This window comes from Rissa tridactyla, chromosome 12 (assembly GCF_028500815.1).
Source record: "Rissa tridactyla isolate bRisTri1 chromosome 12, bRisTri1.patW.cur.20221130, whole genome shotgun sequence".
Lineage (NCBI taxonomy): Eukaryota > Metazoa > Chordata > Aves > Charadriiformes > Laridae > Rissa > Rissa tridactyla.
The window spans coordinates 592,270-617,947 of record NC_071477.1 but is presented as its reverse complement, the minus strand read 5'-3'; the positions used below and the strand labels follow the sequence as shown (position 1 = coordinate 617,947).

At 43.4% G+C, this 25,678-nt stretch overlaps 1 protein-coding gene across 2 annotated transcripts in view; it reads right to left on the bottom strand.

Moving 5' to 3' along the window:
- The window catches only part of VAPB (VAMP associated protein B and C), a 33,465-nt gene extending 10,747 nt beyond the window's left edge, over positions 1-22,718 (bottom strand). Inside the window, exons 1-2 of one of the 2 annotated variants that reach the window (XM_054218128.1) lie at positions 22,422-22,718; positions 6,571-6,723 (exon numbers count right to left, since the gene is read on the bottom strand). In XM_054218128.1, the coding sequence (XP_054074103.1) occupies positions 6,571-6,723; positions 22,422-22,479 (211 nt within the window). In that variant the 5' untranslated portion in view covers positions 22,480-22,718. The remainder of the gene's footprint in view (positions 1-6,570; positions 6,724-22,421) is intronic. The other variant, XM_054218127.1, reaches the window with a different exon arrangement.
- Positions 22,719-25,678: the final 2,960 nt, after the last annotated feature.

Below are 25,678 nucleotides of genomic sequence, written 5' to 3'. Positions count from 1 at the left end.
TATACTGCAATTACTGCTAACGTAAATTATTCAAGGTTTAAAAATTCACATTTTACTACCCATGAGGCTACTTCAAGTCCCTCAATCCAATCACTATGAAGAGAAGCAGTTCAAGAATTAGGATTACTTTCAAGTACTAGTGCTATTAACATTATGTGCCTAAATTCATATGCACTAATTGCAGGGGTTTGCTGTATAAAAGCGATAACCAAAGATCCCATTTATTGGAAATGAAAGCAAGTCAGACCAATTTGCTTCCTTCAATGAGCAGAATGTTACGGCTGTGCCATCTTTATTACACACACAATCTGTGGCTATCAACAACCACATGCCTTTTAAAGCTGCAAGAAAAGGAAGACAGCAAATTCTCTCAGATGCGGTGCTTTAAGAATTATTATACATAAACTCACCTTGCAGTAATCAAATACTAGCCCAAAAATAAATGTTTGCAAATTAACAAGCTACTTTGAAAACTATTTTTCCAAACAGAAGTGACTGCATTGTGAAAGCACATATATTTCAACATCACATGATACACGACTGAAAAGCAGCAGCATAACTTTTTCTCCCCTGTAGTAGACACCTCACTTATTTCAAGCCTACGTAACGTGTAAGATCTCACTGGGTAGTCAAAACTATCCACTGTTTATGGAACTTCTCTGTATCTGCAGTTTTTTCAGTTTGCTTTGCTGAGCGCAGCTATAAGCTCATTTGAAAAAATCATCATTTCCCAAGTGATCGTGCCGAAGCCATTCTCGAATGCCCAAGGGTTGCTGCTCTAAATTCCATTCACTGCATCGTAAGAGCAAGCAGCTACAGAGGGCTTGACAGTACAAATGTTGTTAGCACTTGTATTTTTAGATCAATACATGAAAGCCACATTGACACAAATTATTCAGCAAATGTCTCATAAGCCAGATGGGAAGCTCAAAAATACATACTTTGTTCAAGAGGAAACCAGACCATTTCAACATTTATTCATATACTATTGGGGGGTTCTGTGAAGGACCAGTTCCATGTAACTGACCTAATTGCTGGAGGATTTTCCTACAAAATGCCTTATCAAGTCAGTCATCGTATCTGGTCAAAAGTTTCTGACCAGCTTTCATCAGAACCCAGAGTTCTAAGAAAGAAAATGATTAACATGAGCTTGAAGTTGACCAGCACCAGCATCCACTAGGCAGAGGTGTGTATTTCCACCACTCTCTAACTGATCACCCCACACGAAAGCACCACAAGCATTCCACCAAAGCAAAACTTCAAAGCCACTGGCAGGTCAACAGGATGAGGAGTAGCACAACTTAGATTTGTTAGCCCACTTGTCTCTCTGAAAATTCAACACGAAGGACCAACCTTACATACATCCTGTTCTGAAGTGTTTCCAAAGTAACGGATACCAGTTTTCTAACACATCCCTGTGATACCTCCCATATGCTACAGAAGGTCCTCTGCAGATAGCGAAGGAGAGGTGGGGACCACCTGATATGCTCTTTCTTTTTCCTAAAACTGTTACTAACTTTGCCAGTGAGCCATGTCAGAAGCACTAAACTCTTCTGGTTTTCACTATAGTAAGCCTGCTTTCTGAAGGAACAGAGGACATCGGAAGCAAAGAACACGGAAGGAGGCAAAACTCTACACGTAACTCCTGCTAGGATCTAGCTCTCCCTTCCAAGAGCTGAGGGAACAGAAAAGCCTCCCTGCTCAGATAGTCAGCAACCTTCCTCTAGTTTCCATCCAAATTTATTAATGGCCTCTTTACTTGGTCCTGGACCAATACTGCCCTTATGCTAAAATATCAAAGAAGGGGAAGAGTCATTTACTTCTGGTGCACTCCAAGACATCAGTAACAGCAACTCTTGGCTTTCTGGTAAATTGTGCAAGCCAGACTCGGCGGGTCCTCTGCAGGCCAGGCTCCCCGTTCATTCTCTGCACCTCCTCTGGCTCCAGTCCTCTGTAGGAGCAACTCTAATTAGACATCCAGGATATTTTACTAGTGCCTTGGACAATAGCATTTAAACTCTCTGATCTCTTCCATTACCCAGTGTTTGCACTCACTACATTTGCCTTATTCACAGCCAAATTATGTCAGCATCTCGGTCACCCTTCGTTTAACCAGCTTGCAATTATAGCAGGAGTATTTTATTCTCCAAGTATGTGATTTTGCAGTTTTTCTGATGAAACTCATCTTCTGTTTCTCTTACTGTAGTCTTCAAGGACACCCAGTTCTGCTGCCTCCCAACATCATCAGGGTTTTTAGTGTACTCTCTGTGCCAGAATTGCTTATAAAAGCACTAAACAAGATTAGTACCAAGAATCATTCTCAAGAAACATCACTAGTAACTTCCTGCTATTACATTTCCATCCACCATATCACTGTTTACTCTTAAGTAGCCCATTCAATAGCCTGTGAATCTATTTTTCTTTTCTAGCTTTATTGACAGCTTTCACAAACGGCACTGCATGAAATTCTTTATGGTCTGGATAGATCAAAACTACCGCACCTATGTCACCTTTACATAAAATACCCTGACCAGCTACAGGGGCAAGCCTCGAGATCCCTGCGCAACTCCATCAGCACTGCTAGAGGTGAGCAAAGGACACTCGCAGCTCCACAAACAGGCAGAATGCACTGCACCACCCCACGTTTGTTCCACGTTTACATAGTTCTTCCTGTAAATATTTCAGTAATACCAAAAAACCTTGAATCTGTGGAGATCCAGATAGATCCTTCTAAAGCAAGCGGACAAAACCAAACCCAAGCCTGGCGGTCGCTGATGGCCCTGGAGGCCGGGGACAGGGCTGGTGACAAGGCTGGGGACAGCCCACACTGCCCCAGGAGTCGGGGACAGGACTCGGCTGGCATGTTGGCCAAAAGGGCAGAGCCACCGTGACCGGAGAGAGGAGCAGCTGCAGGAGCACCTTCTGGGAGACCCTGCAGACGGCCTTTCCAAAGCCAGGCAAGTTTACAAAAGACCACAAATCCCCCCCAAGGATATTCGACAGCAAGCAAGGACAACGCCAGCTTCTCCCCATTCTCAGGAATCATCTTCAGCAGGACAGTGTGCACAGATGGCACCATCTGTATCACCTCTTACACCCGTGAGACACCCATCTGCAGGCTCATCAGCATCTGCTTGGATTTTTCCCTTTTCCTTTGTCATCCATTCATGCCTTTTACTGAGATTTCAACCTCTTGGAAACCACAAAAGCAGGTATCTCTTCAAATGGCACATGTTTAACAAAAATGGAATGTGTGCAAACACCCTTCTTTTCAAAGTATTTCAGATCAAATGCAATGAAGTCAGACGACAGTGCACGCACACAGTCCCTGACAGTTACACGAACTCACCGTTGAAATTACATGCTGTTAGGTATCAGGTGAGAACAGGGGCTACAAACCTGACACCGCAGCAAGCAGCGCATGCTGACGGGGCCTTAAGCGCTGGTATTTAGGAAAAGCTGTGATATGGCACAAGAAGCCAGTATTTGACACTCCACTAGAATAAAGCAAGCTTTACATTTCTAGCATTTTGTATGTTTTAAATGAGCTATTATACTAGTATAAAATAAAGTGGACTGATGTTCTGATTGCTGCCTCTATCTTAGGGCAAAATATCTTCTCATATACCTACATCATAATAGTACAGTTTCGCAGGAATGGAAGAAAGGCATCTGGTTACTACAGCCCAAGGAAGACAAGGCTGCCCCAAACTCTGCTACAGTCAGTAAAATTCTGAGAAACTTATAAATTGTCCCCGAGCTTCACACCACTACACTTGGGCACTGAATTTTTGGAGAGACGAGGTGAGGTACCAATGCAGTGCTACCAAGCAGCTGCGGTACAGCAGTCGGCAATTCTCAAGAGAACACCTTGCACACAGTAAACGCAGCCCCATTAGTTTAAGTGTCTGGAAGTTATTACTGACTTAACTATATTCTAATAAATTCTCATCATTTTCACTAGGTTTGGAGGAATTCAAGTCCTATTTTTATGCCCTGTGCAAGACTTGAATTACATGCTGAAAAATAACTAGTTCAGAGGCAAAGAAACAAATTCTATTTATTTTTCATTTCATTAACTCCAAAATTGTCCCTCTGTTCTTAAGCGATGTTACTCCAAAGCAAAGGTTAAACACATCTCCCCCCTTTCTATGAATTTGAAAACAATTATGTTCTGTAAGTTGATGTGAGTCCTCTCTTCAATCCCCCCTATCCAAAAGATCTCTTCTGCTAATCAGAACCAAAATACTGCCATCAAGTCCAAAATTAAGTCCCATGCATGGTCTAAAGGAGCTACCAGGAGTGCAGTATATACGGCTCTATTAAAGAGAAATTCAACCACAGCACAAGATTAAGACCGCTTCAGTTTAGAATGTTTTATTATAACCCCAGAATTCTCTAACATATCTACCTATAAATTTACTTTAATATATTACCTAAAGAACAATTAATGTGTACTGCTTGCATTTTAAAATATAATGTTAATATAAGGACTGGCAATTTAGGATCGTTATTTATTATTACTAAGTTATTATCAGCATGAAAATATGTAGAACACAAATGTTAGCTTGTGATTAAATATACCACAGCCATTTGCAAAACTAACTGAATCATAAATCACTATAAATAAAGTTATCAGGAAAGGGAAAATTTTCAAAGCTATGAAAGCAAAAGCAAACATAGCTTAGGGTTAGCACAGCGTTCTCTCATGATGGGACACTAAGTCATGTCTTGGACTAGATCCATATTCTATCCGGTACACCGCTGGGAAGAGTCAGGCTGGAAAAGCAGGCTGTAGGCATGCCGGTAGTGTAACGTAAGGTGGTTCATACAGCACTTGCCTATACTATATTCTGCTCAAGGTGGAGCGAAGGGTGCTGTAAGCAGAGGTTTAAGATAACGCTCAATGTTGAGATCAAGACTACATTTAAAAAAGCATGGTATGCACCAGCAAAGGAAGAGGGCTTTTAATTTGTAAAGCTCATCTGAAAGATGAAAAGAATCCACATCTTTATAGCATGAAGATAATTTGTAGCTAGAAACCATGCTAATTTTCATTATCACTTCATTGATTTCTATGCATTTAATATGCTTGCCTGCAGCTAGTACAGATGACAGACAGCTTTACTTGGGAATTGTCCTGAGTTTTAAAAATCTCAATTTCTCTCTAGAGAGCTTTCTCGTTTACGTATTCATCATTTCAGAGCTTACTGGATACGTGCTAGCCTTCTCCTGACGCAGAAGCGCTCTGCCTGCCCCACCTGTAGCTACCACACTGCACTGCTTATCTCCTCACAGTGAGATTCCCCAGAGACTAACTGCCAGCGAGGCACAACTCTGCAATCACAGGCATGCTCAATTTGACACAAGAGAAATCCCAAAGACAACAGATCGAGCGTGCAAATGTAGGCACGCACAAGAAGATTTACAGGATTAGTCTCTTAATGTTGCAGTGCAAAGTATTTTTGGGATCAGTTTTTATTTTGTTGAAGCAAGCTCTCCAAGGGTGAGGTGTTCAAATATTCTACATTTTATTAAGTAAAAACCCGAAGTCTTGATTTTTACAGTTTGATTTTTTTTTTTCAAGTAAAAAGCAGCAGTTTTAGCTCCCAAAGTTTTTTATTTCAGGCTATAAAAGTTTGATAAGAGACTAATGGTGAACTATCAGTAAGTAATTTTTCTTATTGTGCCAATATGAAAGTTTATTAAATAGTGAAACAAATCTGCAATTTTCTTAACCAGAAAGTCAGACTTCATTTAGGCAGTATGCCACTACTACTATATGCTTTGATAGAATTCTTTATTAAAAACACGGACTGGAAAAGTCATTCAGAAAATACATTGCTTTCAAGCATGTACCATCAGCAAGTTAATAATCTATGGGAAATACTCAGCTCTTTATGCTTTCAAAGTAAGACACTCCTTTGCTTTTCCATTACCAAACTTAGGCAAGTAAAGAGCTACTGACTCACTAGAGAAAATCATTAACCTTTCCTAAGCAACAGCAAAGGTTTAGCCACTTGACATTTCTAACACCAAAGCATATTGCACCTTCAAAAAACAAAAAATAAGCATGGTTTGAAAGGAAATGTTTTCATTATTTGTTATATTAGGCAGTTTGGCAAGAGCCTACATCAGCATAAACCAGCGTGGCCGCAGTCCACCCAGTTTTATTCTTCCCTCGACGTGCCCGTCCGAGCACTCATTTGACCCTGCGCTGAGCTGGTTCAGGGAGTTAAGCTGGCAAAAAAAACAGCTGTACAAAAATAATCCCTCAGGGAGGGCAGGGCCGATTTGGATAGGCTGGCTAAGGCTGTCACTGAACTACATATATCATTTACACGTTTCTCCCTTTTTTCTCACCCAAAATGAGATGTACAAACAAACCTATTACTGACAGACCAGGAATAAGGGAAGTAAGGATATATTAAATGGTGCTTCTCCATGAAATCACAACCTCTTGCTTTTAGAAACATTCAACAAAATATTTTCAGATTGCAAAGCATTCCAAGAAATAATTGATTAGAAGAAGCTATTTTCAATCACCAAGAAACTGCTTGAATGACTTACCAGAAACATTAATTGATGTTCCTGCATCGATAATTCCACTGTTAGGCCTTACACAGTATCTACGTGGTGCTGTGGTCTTAACTTTGAAGCACACATTCCTGTCTGTAGGATTGCCCAGCTTCAGGTTTGTAGTGACAACATCTGTGAAAGGACCTGAGGAGGAAAGCACAAGCAGACTTGAAATCCCACAGAAAGCACTCTTCAAGCAGAGCCTAAGCAGGCTCTAAATCTCTGTTCACAAATCTTATAAAGTAATTAGATGTTCAATTTCCATCTCTGGCACGTACAGATAATCGTGCACACAAAGCTGAGGACGCAGTGAGGCCTCTGAGCATTCTGACGTGCAGCATGCTCCAACACTCAGCACAACAGCTGAAGCTGATCATTAATAGCAAAACAAAAAGGAGGAAATCATTTATACATGGTGCCAACACAACAACGTGGCATTCAAATGATGCCAAATCCTCTGCTGTATCACAGTTACTCCATTCTAACTACCAAATTCCAGTAAACCCTGGATTACAGGCATACCACACACACCTATGTTACAGACCGTCAACAGGGGAGCGCAGTGCAGCATGTTAATTAGAAAGGGAATGATAACGAAGTGGGCACAAGACACTCATCTGCGTATGCAAACTGTACCTCTACAGGAGCGGGATCCCACCCAGCATCCAGACATGGACCGTAACCAGCAAGAGAAGCACTCAGTGTGCATCTCCTTTTCCTACCGAGTCTCTTCTTTTGTTTGTTTGAATAATTCTCTTGGCTACTAGAAATGATAAACCAGAAGAAATCTTCATAAAATAGCCTACCTCACCCAAGACAGGAAATAACCATGTGGAAATAGGAAAATTCTTGGACGCTGAGAGCGCTGGCAAAGATTTCTATATTAGCAAAGCCAGAATCAAACCATTGTCAAGTTCTGCAACACCAAGTGCAGGCAACTCAGTTTCTGCCAGCTCACTGCCCAGCTGAAACTGCCCAGATCCATCAGGCTAGAGGAAAGGCTCGTTACTGATTTTCTATGAGACACTGAGAAATCAGACAGGTAGTACACAACTGCAGTACTTGCTCAGATAGTAAAGAAGTAAAATTAAAAGAAATATGATCACAATTTGATCAACTGTCTTTTTCATAAAAGTAATTAATTTAACGCATGAATAAAATATCTTAATCTATCCTCAGGAGTTAAAAGCAAATTGGTCAGAAAAAGCACCAAACCTTTGGCCTGCAGTAATGACAGCCCAAAAATTTAATAAGGGTGAATGATGATGATGATAATAAAAATACTAGCAGGCAACATTCCACCATCCTCCTCCTGCAGCATGGTTGGCTTAAAATAATTTAAATTTGCTTCCTTTTCTACACATTTATCACACAAATTTGTCTCCTAAGATGACATTTAATACAGCTGTAAAAGTATTAAAATTCTGCAACCTTTATCCTTGATCCAATTTGTTTTAAGTAATTAGAAGAGGGGAAAAAAGGCAAAACAATCACACACACAAAAACCCCAACCAGACAACACCATAGCACCATTTCTGCCCGCGCTCTGGACAAGCCAGCTTTGCATTTACAATACAACTTGGTAGCAAAAAAAAATTGAGGGAGTAAAACTTTCAGATCCCATGACAAAGATTTCACTAAACCTGTGCCTGGTGAAACACTGAGATGCGGAAGAGAATGAAACACAGCTGTCAAGTTTTCCCTGCGCTCTGCACACAGAGAGAGACTTTAAGTCTGATGGAAAATAACTGGGCAGAAGCAGCCATGAGCCATTCAAGAAGTTAAACAAGCCAAACCATGAGAAAAATCCAGCAAAGGTTTGAGTGTGTAAAGACAGTAGCAGATCTTCAAGACAGCGCTAACTGGGAAAAGCCTAACATTTCAGAAGAAATTACTTGATGCCTAAGCATTAAGGATGTGCATTTACTACAAAATTACAGCTTGAGCTATTCCAGCACCGAGGGAGGGTTGTCTGTACAAAGCCCTACGTCTGCAGCTGCATCCTCAAGCAGCACTTTACTGGTCTGCATGCTAGGAGAGATTTCCTGGGGGAAATACCATGTTTGTTCTTGGCTGATCCATGGATGTGCGCAGGATTTGTGCACCCCAGTATGGAGCTGCTGTTTGTAATAGTAATACAACAACAATCCTGTGTGTAAAATAATTTCCAAATGGAGTTACTTATTGCTAACATAGAACATAGCAAAATATTTGGCAGTAAAACCTTTCAGCAGACTGAATTAATTTCTTCTTGTCTGCCTGATGCTTTCTCTTCTTTTCTGTCCGCTAAACCTTATAACAGTTTCTTTACACACATTTTCCCCAGATTACAGGTTTCACAGCTCTGCCAGCACAACTGTACTAGAAGGCTGACGTCTGCTTTCAGCAAACTCGTGCACGGGCACACTCCTTACGGCATTGCTGTTCAACTACTGCAGCAAGGCAAAACGGAGCAGACAAATGCAGGATTAAAGTGCCATTATAGGTGTTTTGAAGCATGTAAAAAAAGAAATAGACAGAGGTACTCGGGGTAATTAGGGCATGGCAGTGAAATATTCCCAGCTTGGTTGGCCTGCCTTTTAAGAGTAAGGCCCACGGACTGTCACCTCAGGCTGAGATGAACCCTTGACGGCCTGTTGTGAGATTACTATAGCCTAGGTTAGACATCTGGGGGGAGGTTGGGGCATGTGGGGGAACTGATCCCAGGATGAACACAAGCTAATTCTGTACTAGAGATACACCTTTGCTTTCTAACGTCTGGATTTGAGCGCTGCAGGTAAAGTTAGCGTGGGTATTAACAGTTGTATGAGACACACATCCACCCTGGAGCTCCAGTTTTCAATGCAAGGCATTAGGACCTCTGGAATCATACCCACAGATACAGTAGGATAAAATGCTCTACACTTATTTCCAATGCCTTTGTCCTCACTGCAAGTAGATGGACTATTTATACAAGTCCATGCAACACTTGATAATGCCTGTACCCCTAAGGTGGGCTGCAAGCACAATTACAGCCAGTCAGATTGGTGCATCTGGATGGTGCTTTGGGACTCTGCAGCGAAGACCGACTCTGACTGTGTGCCCAAATAGAAGCCACGCTCCTAAAAAACACCACCTCTATTTCATAATGTTCAAAACAAAATTATGTATTTTTGACTGCTCTTAGTATTTCTATATAAGTGAAACATATTAAGGCAGGGTAATTCCTGAATGACAATTCTCACTTCTTAAAAAAAGAAAAAAAAATAACATGGAATGAATTTTCTCTCTTGTTTTTAAAGATCATGAGAAAAATGCCATTGATGTCATCCCAAGGACAAAGTTATGGGAAACTCAGGGTCTGTACATGTATCGTCTGACATGGGGTTATCATGGGAGCAGGCTCTCTAGAAGGAACAACACACTGAATTGAATTTGGCGATCAAAGTTTGGAATACTCCAAAAGGGCTCAACAAGTTTTTCCTGACACTTAGAATAAAGTCAACTTGTGTTAACGCAAACTGGTCATCTAGTGATATGCAAACTAGCAGTAGTACTTCAAGAAAAGGAAACATCACCTCATACACTCATGCAACAACAAACAGTAAGAGGTATCATGGTTTTTCATAGGGTCACTTTTCAGCAGGGTTAGTTTCAAACTACAGCTGTGGCTTTCCACCCAGGAGCTACGCATACAACCCTTCACATTTGAAGATCACAGCATTATCTCAGCATTTGCCACGCTCCATTTCCTATTCAAACACCAGTGCTGTATCAGTCTTTCCTAAGACTGCTACTTTGCAGTGTACTGCATTATAACGTCCCAGATCATTTTAGTCATAATACAAAGGCCTGAGAATTAGGTCAAAAGCACATGATGTCAACTCCATTTAAATTTTAAATACCTCTCATTGCAATAAAAATTGCCCATAATTGTACCAGCAAATCCAGGCTGATAACTTTTTGATCAGCACAGTACTTGCTGTATGTTTCTTGCCACCCGCTACTCTCAGTAACCACATTACACAGCTACATCATTTGTACCAAATATTAATAAAATTATTCTCACCTTAACCAAAAATTCCGTGCTTTAGCATGGCAAAGAAACAATCCTCATACACGGGTACTTCCACTGCAGCGAGAACACTGCTGTAGCACTGTTTGGCATGTGAAAGGAGCTAGAGCGGGTATCAGAGGTAAAGCTTTGATGGCACAGGCTTGGGCAGGAACGTTCAAACCAAACAGGCACAGCCCCCTGCAGATTTCTATGTGCAAAAGCTACTACATCTTTATAATTAACTACACACATTAGTTGGGCCACAGGTTGCTTTATTCCTGCATCAGTCTGTCTCACTGCTGAAAGGGGAGGTGGTCGGACCTCTCGCGCTGCCTGTGGCACTCATCTGCTCGCCCGGAGCTGCCTGCATTGGAAATCAATCCACTCACACGACAGGGAGCGAGGCAGGGGGCAGTGGGGAAGAGAAAAAGGAGAATCAGTTTTCAGCCAAATCAAGCAGCACTCAGACACTGCCGTCAGGGAAATTCCATCTTTCTGCACAGCATTATGCCAAATTAAGGCAACAAGGTCTCGCATTCAGTAGGTTAAAGCTAGCACATCAACGCATAGGCACAGCAGTCACACTTGCAGTGTTGGCATAGCTGTTGAAAGTAATTAAGGCTCATGCCTAATTTTTCTGTGCTTAAACTTAATACAAATTCTCATCTGTTTAGAGCCAGGCATCCCCTAAAAAAATCTAGTGAACTGGTGCTTTTCAGAGCAAAAGCACTGCAGGAGCACTTGATACAATCGTAGCCACATTAAACTGGCAATTGTCCATCAACAAGACTAAGAAGAAATTCTCATTAAACTGCCCATGTTAATCCCAGAATGTTTTAGATGCACTTTCATCATCTTTCCCTAAACAATTTTGCCGCTCCAACTCAGCACCACAGACACATATCCAAAGGCAAGGATGCTGGGAACAGGCAGAAATACAAGCAGAGCTTCTAGGGACACAACCCCTCTTGTACTTCCCTTGTGGAAAGCAGCAGAGTGCAACGACAGGAGGGAAGGACATATTTCACCATGGTTCAATCCCATCGATGTGTCAGATGAAAGTCATTAATCACCTGACATATCAATCAGCCATAGAAAGGTAAACAAGGAATCTTTAATAAGGGAGATGGTGAAAAACAGCAGGGAGGCAACTTGAGTTGTTTTGTGGCTATTCTCAAGAGCCCAAATCCTACATGTTGATGTGCCCTGACTAGTAAATGTCCAAGCGGAGCAATAACTCATCCAGACAAAGAGCTATGCTGACCCTGGACTGTGAGTGCAGAGGGCAGGGGTCCCTTCCCCATGGCACACACCACGCCAGCTCCTGCTCCCCCAGGCCTCCCCACCAGCCTGGTCAGCCCCCAAACCGTAGTCGCAGCTCACCCTGCTCTGGCATGTACCGACCCGCTGCGGAGTCCTGGCAAGAGCGCATGAGCACCACCGACAAAAGCACACCACCCAACACCACACACCTCTCACCATCTGAACGTTTCAGCCTTTCTACTTACAACTTTTCTATCATCATACCCGAGTTGTTTCTCAGTTCCTTTACTATGCCTCCGATGCTACCAACTGATTTAATTTTATTTCCATAATTTCTCCCATTTTATTTCTGGGGGTGTCTATCAGCAACAGAGACATAGGCAAAATAAAAAACACTAGCTATGGGCAAGAGGGCTCAATAACAGGTGGAGAACTTGACCTACTGTACATTTCTTTTCAAAGTTTCTATATAAAGTTGATGACCTTTGAAAACAGACAGCGAAATGAAAAAAGCTGAAGTGTCAAGCAAGACACCTTGAGCTATCAGCCAGGTGCCTGGGAATCAAGAACACCCAAGATCCAATCAAACTCTCCCACCGTATTACTTGTCTTCAGACAAATCACTTAAGGGCTTGATCTTCTGCTATTAAGAGCCTTAAGAGTTGATAGCAACTCCAAAACAGAAGCAGGTTTGGACCCTTATAGTTTTCCTCTCTGTGAAGCCAGGAGAATACTTATCCAATTACAGAGAATCTTGCGAAGATTGGTGTTTTAAAAAGTACTTTATGCCAAGTTTTAATCATCATTATCTGGCTCTGGAGACATTCATAATTAAGTGAGCATCCGCAACTTTCGAAATCAAAGAAGCGAAAGAATGAGAAATGAGAAGTGTCTGTGTTGCATAAACATCTGATTTCATAAGTAACTCACTGAGAGGACACAACGACTCCAAATTTGGTAATTATTTTTAAGAAAAACTTAGGCCTCTCTTAATCTTTGTATAAACCACTCATAAACCTTTCAATCTCAGCTCAGATGTTAAATGGAAGTAGCTAGAAAACCCCGCCCCCAAGGAATCCATTTCTCTGCTCTTGCCACAACAACCCTCACCCAAAGAGCCCTTGAAGCACAGTTACTGGAGGAAGTGGTCACTTCCACTTCTGCTGTGTCAAGCACTAGCCGCCTTGATGAAAAACCTATTACAAAAATAGAAGTGCCATCCAAATCACTCCCCATGCAATAGCTGACGCAGTGAAGTAATTTTTTTTTTAAAAAATATGTAATCAATAAAATGATCTGAGAGAAAAAAAAAGATTTAGGAACCCAAAAAAATTACATGATCCAGGTGCCGAAGTTGGAGCAAAGTTGGCAGTAAATTATTCCATTTGGATGGATTAATCAGTGTCCTTTGCTGGCCTATTTTGGCACAAACTATTTTTGCCACAAACTATTTTTGCCAGAGTATGCCTCATGCTTAATGGGGAAAAAAAAAAAAAGAGAAAAACCAAATATGAGACTGAAGTCTATTTTCAGGGTATCTATTAGTGTGTAATTTTTGTCACCTTTTATTCCTCAGAGGATCATTAACAGTTTGACTTCACAGTTGTAAGAACTGTGAGGCCACACACAAGCTTGCCAAGAGAAATGGAAGAATACGCCCTTCAAATAATTTTGGTACCAATGTCATTTGTTTTTTCCAACTGATCTCTTCAGAGTTTTATTACACCCAAACATTAGTTACAGCAATCTTCAGCAACAAAATCGCACATCATGAAATACTTTCTCTACATCCTAAATTTAAACAGTTTTCCGCACACAATTGCATAAACAAGAGCCTGATAGCAGAGTTGGCTAGGTTTTAGAGGTGCATCTCTCTTTCAACTGTGCTTTCATCTCCTTTTAGAACCGAATGCCAAACATATCCTATTACTTTGTTCGCTCCACTCACAAATATCGCATGTACCAACTCTCTCCAGGTATGAAAACAGCTCAGAAAATAGCGGCACACTCTCTTTTGATACTGGAATAGTAGCAACATCTTCTTCAATAAGCAGGATGTAGGAAGACCTGCTCACAATCTGAGACCTACTTATTCCTTATGGCCAGAAGCCTCCTCCGGGAGTGTACTGAAGGACTGGCACAAGGCACAGGCCCCCAGGGGACGTGGGAGCGCAGCACCATGTGCAAGCTTCCCTGCAAAAACACTGCCAAAGACCCAAGTCCATGTAAAGCACCTCCCTGGAAGCAGCATCCTGATTTCAATCACCATCCCAAACTACACTTTTTCTCATACTTCTTGTGAAGTAATTTTTCTTGGTCTAATTTCATCACTGATTTCCATTTCAGATGCACATTAAAATGGTAAGGAAGGAGCAACTTAACTACTCTAATTTTATGCTCGTATATACTCTTCAAATAGACAAATTTGATGTGTAACTTAGATGGCAACTGAGCAAATATTTTCAAGTGCAAAACTATGCATAAATTGCAAACACCAGAAGAAACAAGCAAAATCAGAGATCTTGGGATGCACAAGTAGTTGCTTTTCTAGTAAGCTAAAAAAAATTTAAAATAGGCAGTAAGAAACTAATTATAGCTAAAATAAGGAAGGAATCCTGCATTTAGCGAGATACATTTCTGGGGAACCACTTGAAAACTAGCCTATTAAGTGTGCTTTCAGAATCAAAGGAGGAAAAAAAAAAAACAAACCACCAAACCAAAACCAAATCAGAAATTTAGTCAGAAGCAGTGAGAAAACTTACTAATGAAAAAAAATACCTGACAGCTTATACTGTCCGGCACAAAACAAGATACAAACGTGAAGTTGTATTCTCCAAACCTAAACTTCCATAAACATCATCTGCACCACCGTGTAACACCAGTAAGCACAGTGTAAAAAAAAAGCTACAAGAAAAAATAATAACCTTACTGCCTTTACACCTTTGCTCCTAGTCTGGTAAAAATGTAGGAAGGCAAGAAGAGGAGACCTTGCAAACCAGAGGAAATTATGCATGCAAATACTTTGAGAAGATGCAAAATATATTGTTAATTCACAAATCACAAGCAGCAGCAGATGCCAATATAAACAGGCAACAGTGGCAGTCCAAACATGAAACTGCACAGGGGAGGGCTGGACTCCTGCTTGAGGGACACATTAGAAGCACCAGTAAGGATGAAGCAAGTGGTTAGATTAAAAGGAGCAGGCATGGGAAAAACAGAAAAGTGCACCTTTCTTTTTTTCCTTAAAGAATTACACAGCCATCTGACATGCCTTCTACAAGCACAACTAACTTGAATTAGGTCTTTAAAATTGTTTGCAAAAACTAAGATTTGGCTCCACAGTGAGCCCCACACCAACACAATTTTATAATTCACATCGTAAGTAACTGGATCACCAGGCAAACCTCCCCCTTCTCTATTTTTCCACCCCTTGTGGAAGTCAACCAAGAAAACAGGATTAAATTTAGAATGATAAAATCTTTAATCCATAGCACCATGGTATGAGGGACTTCATTTACAGCTCAGGGAACTAGACACGAAAGAAGTTTAGTAAAGAGATTATTTTCATAAAGTATTTATAATAATGTGGGATAAAGTACTGCAGGCAGCTGCAGTACCCAATTTGTACAAATGGTTTTGAGGTCAGAAGAATTACAGTTGAAGTAAGCAATTTTCAGAACAGCTATAATACAGAAAGGATAGATTCAGTCAACTCTCAGTCTGGATTGTCCCTCTAGTGTAAACACTCAATCACTTCCATCCATGCCCGTTTTAATCCTGCGCTGAATTAAACATGGCAATGGTGATTCGCTTTGCATACATTTTCAATGACAGCAAGATTGTGACAGCTGGTCCAGACTGATGGCACAAATCCCTCTTTATGAAAGGTTGCCTAGCAGGCCAAGTTTTAAACTCAACAACATCCCAGACATATCAGAAAACATCCTCTATGTCTCTACAGACACCTTGGTCTACAATGCAGGTATGAAAGGATTTATATATTGAATAAATATTGGGTCAAACGCCAGGGGAAGAGACTTGGCCGAGGTCTAGGCCCTAGTTTAGACAAAGTGGTATTTAAATATTCGTATCTGTATGTAAAATAGGCTTCCTTTCTGCCTCTGGTCATCACGGAGGAAGACAATGAAAGGAGGCTTTGGTGCTGGCTGTGGCAGGAGCTGTCGCACCAGTGTCAGTCCCTCCTTCAGAGGTGAGAGGGGCCTAACTGCGAAAGAGCTCCTGACCCAACCAAACTCTCACTTAAATCAGCCAGGATCTACTTGGAGCTCTTCCAACAAAACTGTTGCAATCATCAATAAAGCTTTCAAAGCCCACCAACTACACAGACAGCAAAAGTAAAAAGGCTGTTATTGTACCAACTACGAAATGCATTCAGTAGTTATTAGTTGTTCCCTGCAGGGAGCAAATATAAGAGCAATATGGTAACAGGACAGCAGAAAATGAGTGTGACTGTGGCAGCATTAGCCAGGGCCACCCGTTCCTGCACTGGCTCCAGCTGGGCAGAGCACCCCACTTGCAGGCGTTCTAAAGGCAACAAACAAGAAAAACCCTTGGTCACCCAGTTTTCGACAAAAATTGCCCCGTAACATATGTAGAAGCAGCTCATTTGATTCAAAACTCATGTGATGCCATCAATACCTTCCAGAGCAGGGAGCATACAACGAATTAAGCTTCTTTTAAAATTTGGTATATGTTCATAGATGTAAGCTGACCTGAGCTCATAAAGTTGGATCATTTGCTATGGTGATGATGCCTTTTTTCCAGTTGAGTTTCAAAACAGATCTGACAACCTATTTAAAGGTTTGTACTCTAATTTTTACAATCCTAATTCTGAACTAGAGTGCAATTAAACAAAATTCAGACTTGTATTCAAAGGTAGCTAACCTATTGTAAAAGAATTAAAGCATTGTGTGGCTACTGATAAGTTTTTAATTTATAAAACCTGCAAAGTGAGGGGAAAAAAGGCAATAATCTAATTTCTGATGAAAAGAAACTATCAGGAACTGCTATGCAAATTTCTACTCTATATTCCTCTTCCATGGGTGATAAGACATTGCACATGACGTGCAGGGTAGCAGCTGGTAAATACAATTTGCTGGTAAACATCTGTGTGAACCTGCACCCACTCTGACACAGTACCCGTGTCTTTATTTTGGCATGATAGCCACGCTCCTAGGACTTAAGACAGCCGCCTCTTACCTTATGTTTACATATGTGTTTTCAATATAATTTGTTACCAGACATCTTTTCTCAAGCGATGAACAGAGGACACATCCCATCAACCAAATCAGACTGACAGTCCGCCACCCTGATGTGCTTTAAATAACAAACTTAAACTTTTTCATGTGTCATTGCAATGGTTCCACAGCTCAAAGTGAGCTGAAAACTGGTGCACAAACATGAGATTCCCAAGGAACGTGAAATTATGAATGTAGGTGTCCCATGCCTTACAATGAAGGCAAGAAGTTGATCCCATTAAAACTACAAAATCCCACAAGCCTAAGAGAAGTAACCACCAAATAATAGTTGTTCAGGCTGATCCAAGGACCTTCCTTGAAACAGTAATACTTTGATTCAATTAATGCTCGTTGCTTCAACTGCAAATCTTAAAAACCTATGCCGTTAAAAATTATTCAAAAGCCCTTAACCCATAAACCACATTGGTCAAAGCCTTCAAGCAAACTGTGAGACCTTTAGCCTTGGGACACCTAAATACATTGATTATATTTAACAGAAAATGCAGCTAAACCTCCTTGACTGCCTCAGACATCTCAAATAATTGCTATTTGGCTCTCTAACCATCCTATTCAAAGTTTCACATTTCTGTTAGCCCCCACAGGTACAATTCCTCCCCTCTTTCCCAGTAGAGCAGTTAGTGTCACATCTCTAGCATACAGGACACCAGCAGATTCAGGAAGCTCAACAGAAGCGCTATCTTCAACTTATTCCACCTTTCAAAAAAATGAGATGTGTCACAAGAAACCCGCAATGCATCTTGCTTTTATCTCGCAATGGAATCTTGCTTTTATCTCCAGTCCTTTTCCTCCAAACACTGCTGTTTTAAAGTGAAGTTAAGAGTCGATGCAAAGTGATGAAGCAATTATAAAACTAACGGTGCACGTGAAATTAGAATAATTCAGCGAGATGCAGCAAGTCTGTACAACTATAACGAACACTTAATAGTTGGAATAAGCTATTGATTTAGCTAATTTGCAAGAACAGCAAGCATAACACGAACTGCAAATACTTAAGTCTCACCAGAAAATGATTAATTTTGTTTGACAGTTGTGCTACATACTTAGATTTGTTTTGATTTAGGAAGCCTGCCTGTTCTCTTTTTAAGTGTATAACTTGATAATCAAATTCAAATAGGTAGAGAGATGTGAAGGTTTACTCGTATTTAATTGTAGTAACAATGATTCCACTAGGAATCAGGTCAGACAAAGGGAAGCATGGATTGGTACGTTTTCCAGCAGAAAGGCAGATAGCCATCAGCACAGCAGTCTTCAAAGAGTAAAGAAGCCCTAGTACTGACTGCGTTATGCTGCGAATACCAGGAGGGCTCTAATAGTTTAAGAAAACAGCATGTAAACTTTCAGCTTAAAAGATGCAAGTTAATTACACTAAACAGGCAACTTCTCACAAAACTGTATTTTACATTCTTCAACATAGGCTGTTCCAGTGGCAATGACTAGAAATCCCTATTTATCCAAGAGGGAACAGAACAAGGACAGCGTGAATCCCTCCAGCGTGGGAGTGCCTCAGTCGTTACTGACAGGTCATGGCAGGGACAGAGATGTAACCGTATAGTTTAGTCGCAATGTCCGACTAAGCCCTTAACCTCTGAGACCCGACAACTGCAGGTTCAGTAAAGACTAATCTTACCTCCCAACTGTTACTGAACTGTTGACAAGCCTCAGCCTGGTATCTGGCAAGACCACGATATTCACATCGGATACAGAAGGGTTTGCACAGATCTGACTACAGTTTACAGAGACCTACCCAAAGGAGCTCAAACTATCTTATTTGGGAGTGGCAGCCACCTCACCACAGTAAGGCAGGTTACACGAGCTGCACGGGGACTGGGGCTAAACACTAAACACCTTGCTTGCAGCGCTGCAGGGATACGGCCGGACCGAGCGCATCTGCCTGGGCCGAGGCCGCACCCAGGGCTGCGCTGGAGCCGGTGATGGACAGCGAGGGAAGGGCTCCGCAGGGCTCACCAGGCGGGAGCAGGACCATCGGGGATGGAGAGAATTGGCTATTCTGGGTTATTCCTGTGCCCTTTGCAGAAAGCGAAGTTACAGAGTGGCATACCGCATAGGCACAGGTGCAGAATCATGGACTGAGAGCAGGGACACTGTTTCCCACCAGCAGCCCCTTACCCTGCGATGCGAGGCAGGGATGCTGCCTTGGCAGTTCTGCTGTTTGCCGCTCGGGGAGCACGGCCACGGAGTGCTGAGTCATAAGTCCACCTAACCTGGAGCAAACCCCTAAAGACACTGCTGAAATGTACCTCAGCCTATGCCACCTTCGCTTTGGGTCTGTCCCCTACTAAATGCCACTCCCCTGACACTCTGGACCTGCAAAGAATGCAGAAGCATTTCAAACACCTAAAAACCCACGCAAGTTCTGAAATAAATTATATTCTTACAAAATCTTACTTGCTGACATCAAACAAATGATCTCTATTCCAGAGAGCCACGCTACGCTGAAATGACACCCCCGCCTCCCTGGGTAGCCATCCCGTGATGTGCAGGAGGCTGTGCCCCACTGCACAAGGGTGACACTGCAATTAACAGCTGTAGCAAAACACACCTGACAACAGGGGCCAGGATTACACATCCTTGTGTAAGTTTAAGTTTTGTAATTCCTAAAGTAGGCCCTTGAACGTCGTAATCTAACTAATGCTTGGCGACTGTTAAATGTTATTGCCTAGATTTAAAAAGAAAAAAGAAAAAGGAAACATAAATGGAAACCTTGTCACGTATAACAACAGTCTCTTTCACCATTCATTGACAATGAAGTCTGAACAATAAGCCCTCAGTTGGATGCCTTCTCACCTAGGCTGCACGTCTACACCAACCAAGAAGCAGGGGAAGCGGCGGCAGGGCAGCACAGCTCCTATTTCACATGGCATCAAAGGCCAGGGCACGGAAACGGGCACCTCCAGCACTGGGCAGAGGAGAGCGTCCTGCCTCCCACCACGCACAGCTGCGATTCAGCACAGCACACGCTGATGCTATTTTGGAGCATGTGTGTTATGCTGTGGGAGATGCGAGGCGGGGAGGAAAGACAACCCCTGCTCATGTTCACATGCTGCGAAAAAAAATTCCAGCATGAAAAACCCCTTTGATATTTTTGCAAGCAAGTCACAAACACAAGTATTTTGAAACAGAGAGCCAAACAAATTCAGAAGATTCACTGCAGACCAAGGGGATGCAAAACCTTCTTAAAAAAGGCCTTCAAATCCTTTACACACGAAAGTGCTGGCTAAAAGAGAGATGGCTGCAAGCCCCCAGTGACTGGGAAACCCTCACTTCGGTATCTTACTCCCCACATCGTTTTTCAAACATCATACCTCCCTCTAGATTTTACATTTAAGAACTATACAGAGCACCTTAACAGCAGCAGAGCTAACTGTTTTCTGCTTTTTCTACCTGTCTGCATTTTGACTAAGACCTTTATCCATTTCCAGTGTTTGTGAAACTTGGTTTACAGTCCTACCTCACTGACGTTGCTGCCTTACATTAAGCATCAGATCTCTCGGCGCAGACCAGCGAGGAAGTGCGACTGTACCAGCTCGCAGCACTGCTGACCTCTGTCAGTTCGCATCTATTCCTACGGTGCAAAGCAACGCTCTGGAAATAAACGCAACTATTTACAAAGGTGAGAAAATCATTACTGCCATATTACCAGGCAATTCGCCATCACAAAACCAGTAGGACAAGAAGCGCTTAAAGCAGAATTTACTTCATGGATGCTTCCAATTGGCCTTTCCTGAATGAAGGATGGCGGTCAGCACTGCTTGTTAGAAAGGGCTGTCAGACAGAATTTATTGCCAAGGCACACGAATGCTATCCATAGCATTAAGTATGTTCAAATATTAATATTTAAGCACGCTTTTGAACTAAGCCATTTATTAGCTGCAGTTAGCCAAGTAATATATTACGTTATAAGGACTATACATTGCTGGCTAAAGATGTGGCAACCAAAATCTATATGGCTAGTTGCTTTACCTTCCAACCGTTGCTGATTATTTAGCCTAGAACCTCAACTGAAGGACAGGCAGCCTGACAAGTTACCTTTATTTCAACAAAAAGCAGAGTTTGGCTGGGTTTATACCTACCTATGATGAAGTGAAAAGAATCCCAAAGCCTGAATCCCAATTATGTCTCATTGGCAATTAAGTGCCAATTAAGGCCCCACTTTTTGCCCACCTGAGGTTGGGTTAGCTTCCTTGCTGCAAGCGGCATTATTCAGAACAAGAGCTGATTTTCATCTAATCATACTTAACCTAAAGAATGTTAAAACAACAATAGTTTCCTTCTTAAGCATGTTTGATACTGCTGCCATAACAACATGCAAATACTTCAGCTGGAACAAAGATATATTCATTCCACCCTGTGTTTATTACCATGCTTTTTGATAAGCCCACTTTCTATTATTATTTCTAACATATTTACTAATAAAACCAGGTAAAGACTTCCCCTACATTTGAAAATAGAGATGAAAGCTTTTTAAAGGAGTATTATTTTTACCAGAAGCCAATAAATAAATCACTTTTTTTTTAAAAAAGCATATTTGCTAGATATTCAAACGAAGCCGTAAAGCACCTCTGACTCTGGTAGCATAAATAAACTTGCTGAATGCTTATTTGTAACCCCAGAATATTGTATTACAGCAGCGCTGTCTGTCAGGCTACAAGACAGGCATTTCAACGCTAGCAAAAACGCAAACCCACTCAAGGTTTTTATTTCAGGAAAGGCCGGGTTTTCGCGCAGGCAGAGCCGTCGCCACAGACCGATCCGAACGGGCCGTCCTGACCGCGGGGTGACAGTACCAGCGCGGAGAACCCGCCGGGCGATGCCCGGTGCGGCGGCCAGGCCCGGGGGCCGCGGGCACCGACGGCCCGAGGAGCGCTCGGCCCCGCCGGTCCCCCCTCCCCCGCAGCTCCCGCCCCGACTGTTCCCCCTCCCGGCGGCGGAGACGTTCGGCGCGGCCGGGCCCCGCCGCCCGCTCTCCCTCCAGGCCGCCCGCGGCCCTGCGGCAGCCGCCCGCGGCGGGCGGGGGGGGCCGGCGGGGCCGGCCCAGCGAGGACCCCGCGGCCGGCTCGCGGGGGGAGCGCCCGCCCACCCGCTGCCGGCGGGAGAGGCCCGGCAGGACGGGGGGCGGCGGCGCTGAAGGACATTTTAGCGGCTGCTGCCCAGCCCCGGCCCCCGGAAAATGGCTGCCGCCCGAGCGGGGCCTGAGGGCGGCCGCGCCGCCGGCCGGGCGCGGGGAGGCGGCGGCCGCCTCGTACCTTTGAACTTGAGCTCGTGCTGCGGTTCGAGGCTGAGGACCTGCTCCGCTTTCGCCATGTTCCTCCTCCTCGGCGGCGGCGCCCGGCGGAGAGAGGAAGGGCCTGGGCGGGAGGGGAAGGAAGGGGGGAGGAGGGAGGCAGGCGGGGGGGGGGAAGGGGGGGGGTGCGCCCGGCTGGTTTATTAACCCCCCGCCAAGCGGCCCCAGAACGGGCAGGGAGCGACGGAGCGGGGCCGGGACGAGCAGGGAGCGGTGCGGCGGGAGCGGAGAGGGGCCGGGGCGGGCGGCGGCTCGGCGGGGGCCGGGGCGCGGGGCTGGCGGGGACGCGGGTGGGGGCGGGCCGGGGGCGGGGCGATGCGGCACCGAGCGGCCCAGAGCGAGGCTGCGGCTGACGTCGGCCGGCGGCGGCGCCGCGGGGCCTGGCCAGGCCTGGCGCCTCCCCGCGGCGCTAATTGGGAGCGCTAATGAGGCTGGACCACCGCCGCCATCAGGGCCCACGCTAGGTGCCGTGTTACCCCGCAGCAGCCCGCTGTGTTGGGCCTGGTCCCGCGCACCGTGGGCTGCCTCCGCCTCAACCCCGCCGGGCCCGGGCCGGGGGGAGTCCCGGGGGCAGCCACCGCGGGCCTCGGGCGCGCCGTCCGCCGGCCGGGGCCGGTAACTGCCACCGCGCTGCAGGGAGGACTGAGCCTTTAGGATAAAACCCAGACTTTCAGCTCATCATCGTCATTTTTAAGACATCCCCCCGCCCCTTTCTGAAGTAAACTGCCGCCAGAGTTCCTGGTTGCCTGCTTTGAGCTTGTGGTGGTGGTTCAGGGCGGGTTTTTGTTGTGGGGCTTGGGGATTTGTGGTGGTGTTTGTTTAGTTTGGGTGGCTTGGTTTGTTGTTTTTTTTTTTTATCCCAAATACATTTAAAAAAACATTTAAAAACTTACAGGTTGTTCTTTTAAGCAGTCCAGAAGTTCATAAGAATTGAAGCACTGCTGTGACCTGTCACATTCCGACGGGTAACAATGAGGCACGAGGCCGGGACACCCGTGTCACCAGCAGAAACATGCTGGTCTTAAAAACTGGCAATTTACATACACCAAAAATTAATAATTTGCCAACAGGACTTTAGACGTGCAGGACCTCAGGAGGAGATGCCCTCTGCAGAGATAAAAAGCAGGGGTATTGATACTGATCAACTTCCAAACGGCAGCAACTCGGAGCATACAGTTAAGTGTCAACAGGTAAGAGGTGAATAAAAATATGGTAAAACATTGTGAAAATTCATTTTATCACACCAATACAATCTGTGTGATGCAGTGTCTCTCACCTCCACCCAAATTCTTTGTATCATGAATGTGGTTTTACTTCATAATTGCCAAAAAAGCGTAAGGTAGCTAAAAAGATCTGGGATTTGTACCAAGAGGGTTGTTCTCGCTTCTGGCAATAGAAGCAGTGGGAAGTGGTGGAGGTGTACGTCACCTGCCACCGCTCCAGGGGCTGGCAGTGTTCAGTGCCCTGCGCCCAGCTGCAGTTCCACATCACAGCTCAGCCCTTCAACTGCCCCTCGCCACCACAATTCCCCTTTTCCAGCTCATCTGCATAACCACCTTAGACTCTGTTTCATCTTTTCATTTTGTTCGGAGATGTCTTTCATTCCATGCCAAAACAAACCAAACCCCTCTATCTGTTTAGTATAACTCTTGGCTTTGCATAATGCCAGTGAAACCTGCCAACTCCTAGCCAATACATCGGGATGCATTTTTACAAGCTTCAGCAACACGCTCAAACAACATACTGCTGTTCTTAAATTCCTCCTCTGTTGGAGAAAAGATGGTCACACAATGTCATAAAGGGGTGCATTTTCTTTTCCAGGTCCCTGCTATTCTACTTCGCTTAGTTAATTAGATTTGGAGCCTCGGATGTTCTTGGCTTATTTGGCTTGTGGGAGTTTAATTTATAGCCTAAACTATGGATTATGTCATAACATTTTACTAGATCTCAAATCAGGCAAGAATTGAGTTCACTTACACTTTGGAGTAGAGCTCTCTTTGGCAGATACTTTGGAGAGGTTATCTTCTTTCACATAATCTCTTAGGTTTTATTTTTATAAACAGCTAGACATTCTCAGCCCGGTAAGTAGTAGAAAAGATGAGCTTCATACATATCTGCGAGTTAATTGGAAACTAACAGTGAGGAATAAGACAGAGGAAACTATATACAACATACAGTCGTACATAATAAAAACCCCTAAAGTAAACAACTGTTCAGTGTTGCTGCCCAGACCTTTCCAAGTTCTAGTTTTCCTGACAGTAGTGCAAAGGACACCTGTAAGCATTCGATGATCCACATCCTAAAGGGTTTGCCGAGTTACAGCATCTTCCTGCAAGTGGCTGCTCTGAACTTACCTGCTTGGATGCGAAGGACTCACCCACATTTTCATTCAGGCTGAAGTTTTTATAAAGCACAGCATAGTTTAAGTTGAAAATTTCTGAAGTCTAACGAATGTAGGTTGTCATGTTTTTATTGTAGGTAAATAAGGTGCGTACATTTAATATTGTGCAGATCAGATTCATTGAAACGGGCATGCACGAAGGCCACATGGAACACTACATCCTTACCGATTACACAAACCAACCCTCACTTTATTAACAATTCAGCCATGACAAGACTAGAAGGCAACGTGTTGCCAAAGCGGATTTTTGGTGAACAGGAGAAAACAGGGATGAACACTACAGGAAAACTCTGAGGAGCATCTGTAAGCTTTGTATTGGGACAATTTTAAAGAACGCTTTCATCCGTTACAAAACTCTTACCTTAAAAGCTATGAAAGACTTGATCCAAGTAAAACATTATCTCATATTGCATGTCCACATATTGGGTGGTTTGCATTTAGTTATCTAGATTCCCTATGCAAACACATGTAAATTTATTTTTCTCTCTATTCTAGCACATTTCTTGCAGTTACTGTTCTTTTGCTCTCTCCGATGCACATTCATGCCGCCTTACACAAACATACCTGACACTCCAAAAGCAGTTTACACACATCTAAGCGGATAACTTAAAACCAGCAGGTACTGGACAGTAAGTCATTCCAGGTCTCTGTTAAAAAGACGACAGTATGTGTTTTCTGCACATAAACTGTAGCCAGTTGCTTAGTAGAAACTTGCACCCAACATTTGCAGGTGAAATAGCACTATCAGAAACAGGACACCTTTTTTTGCTTATTTATGCTTTTGAAGGCTGCTATTAACTGAACACGTTAGACTTGCA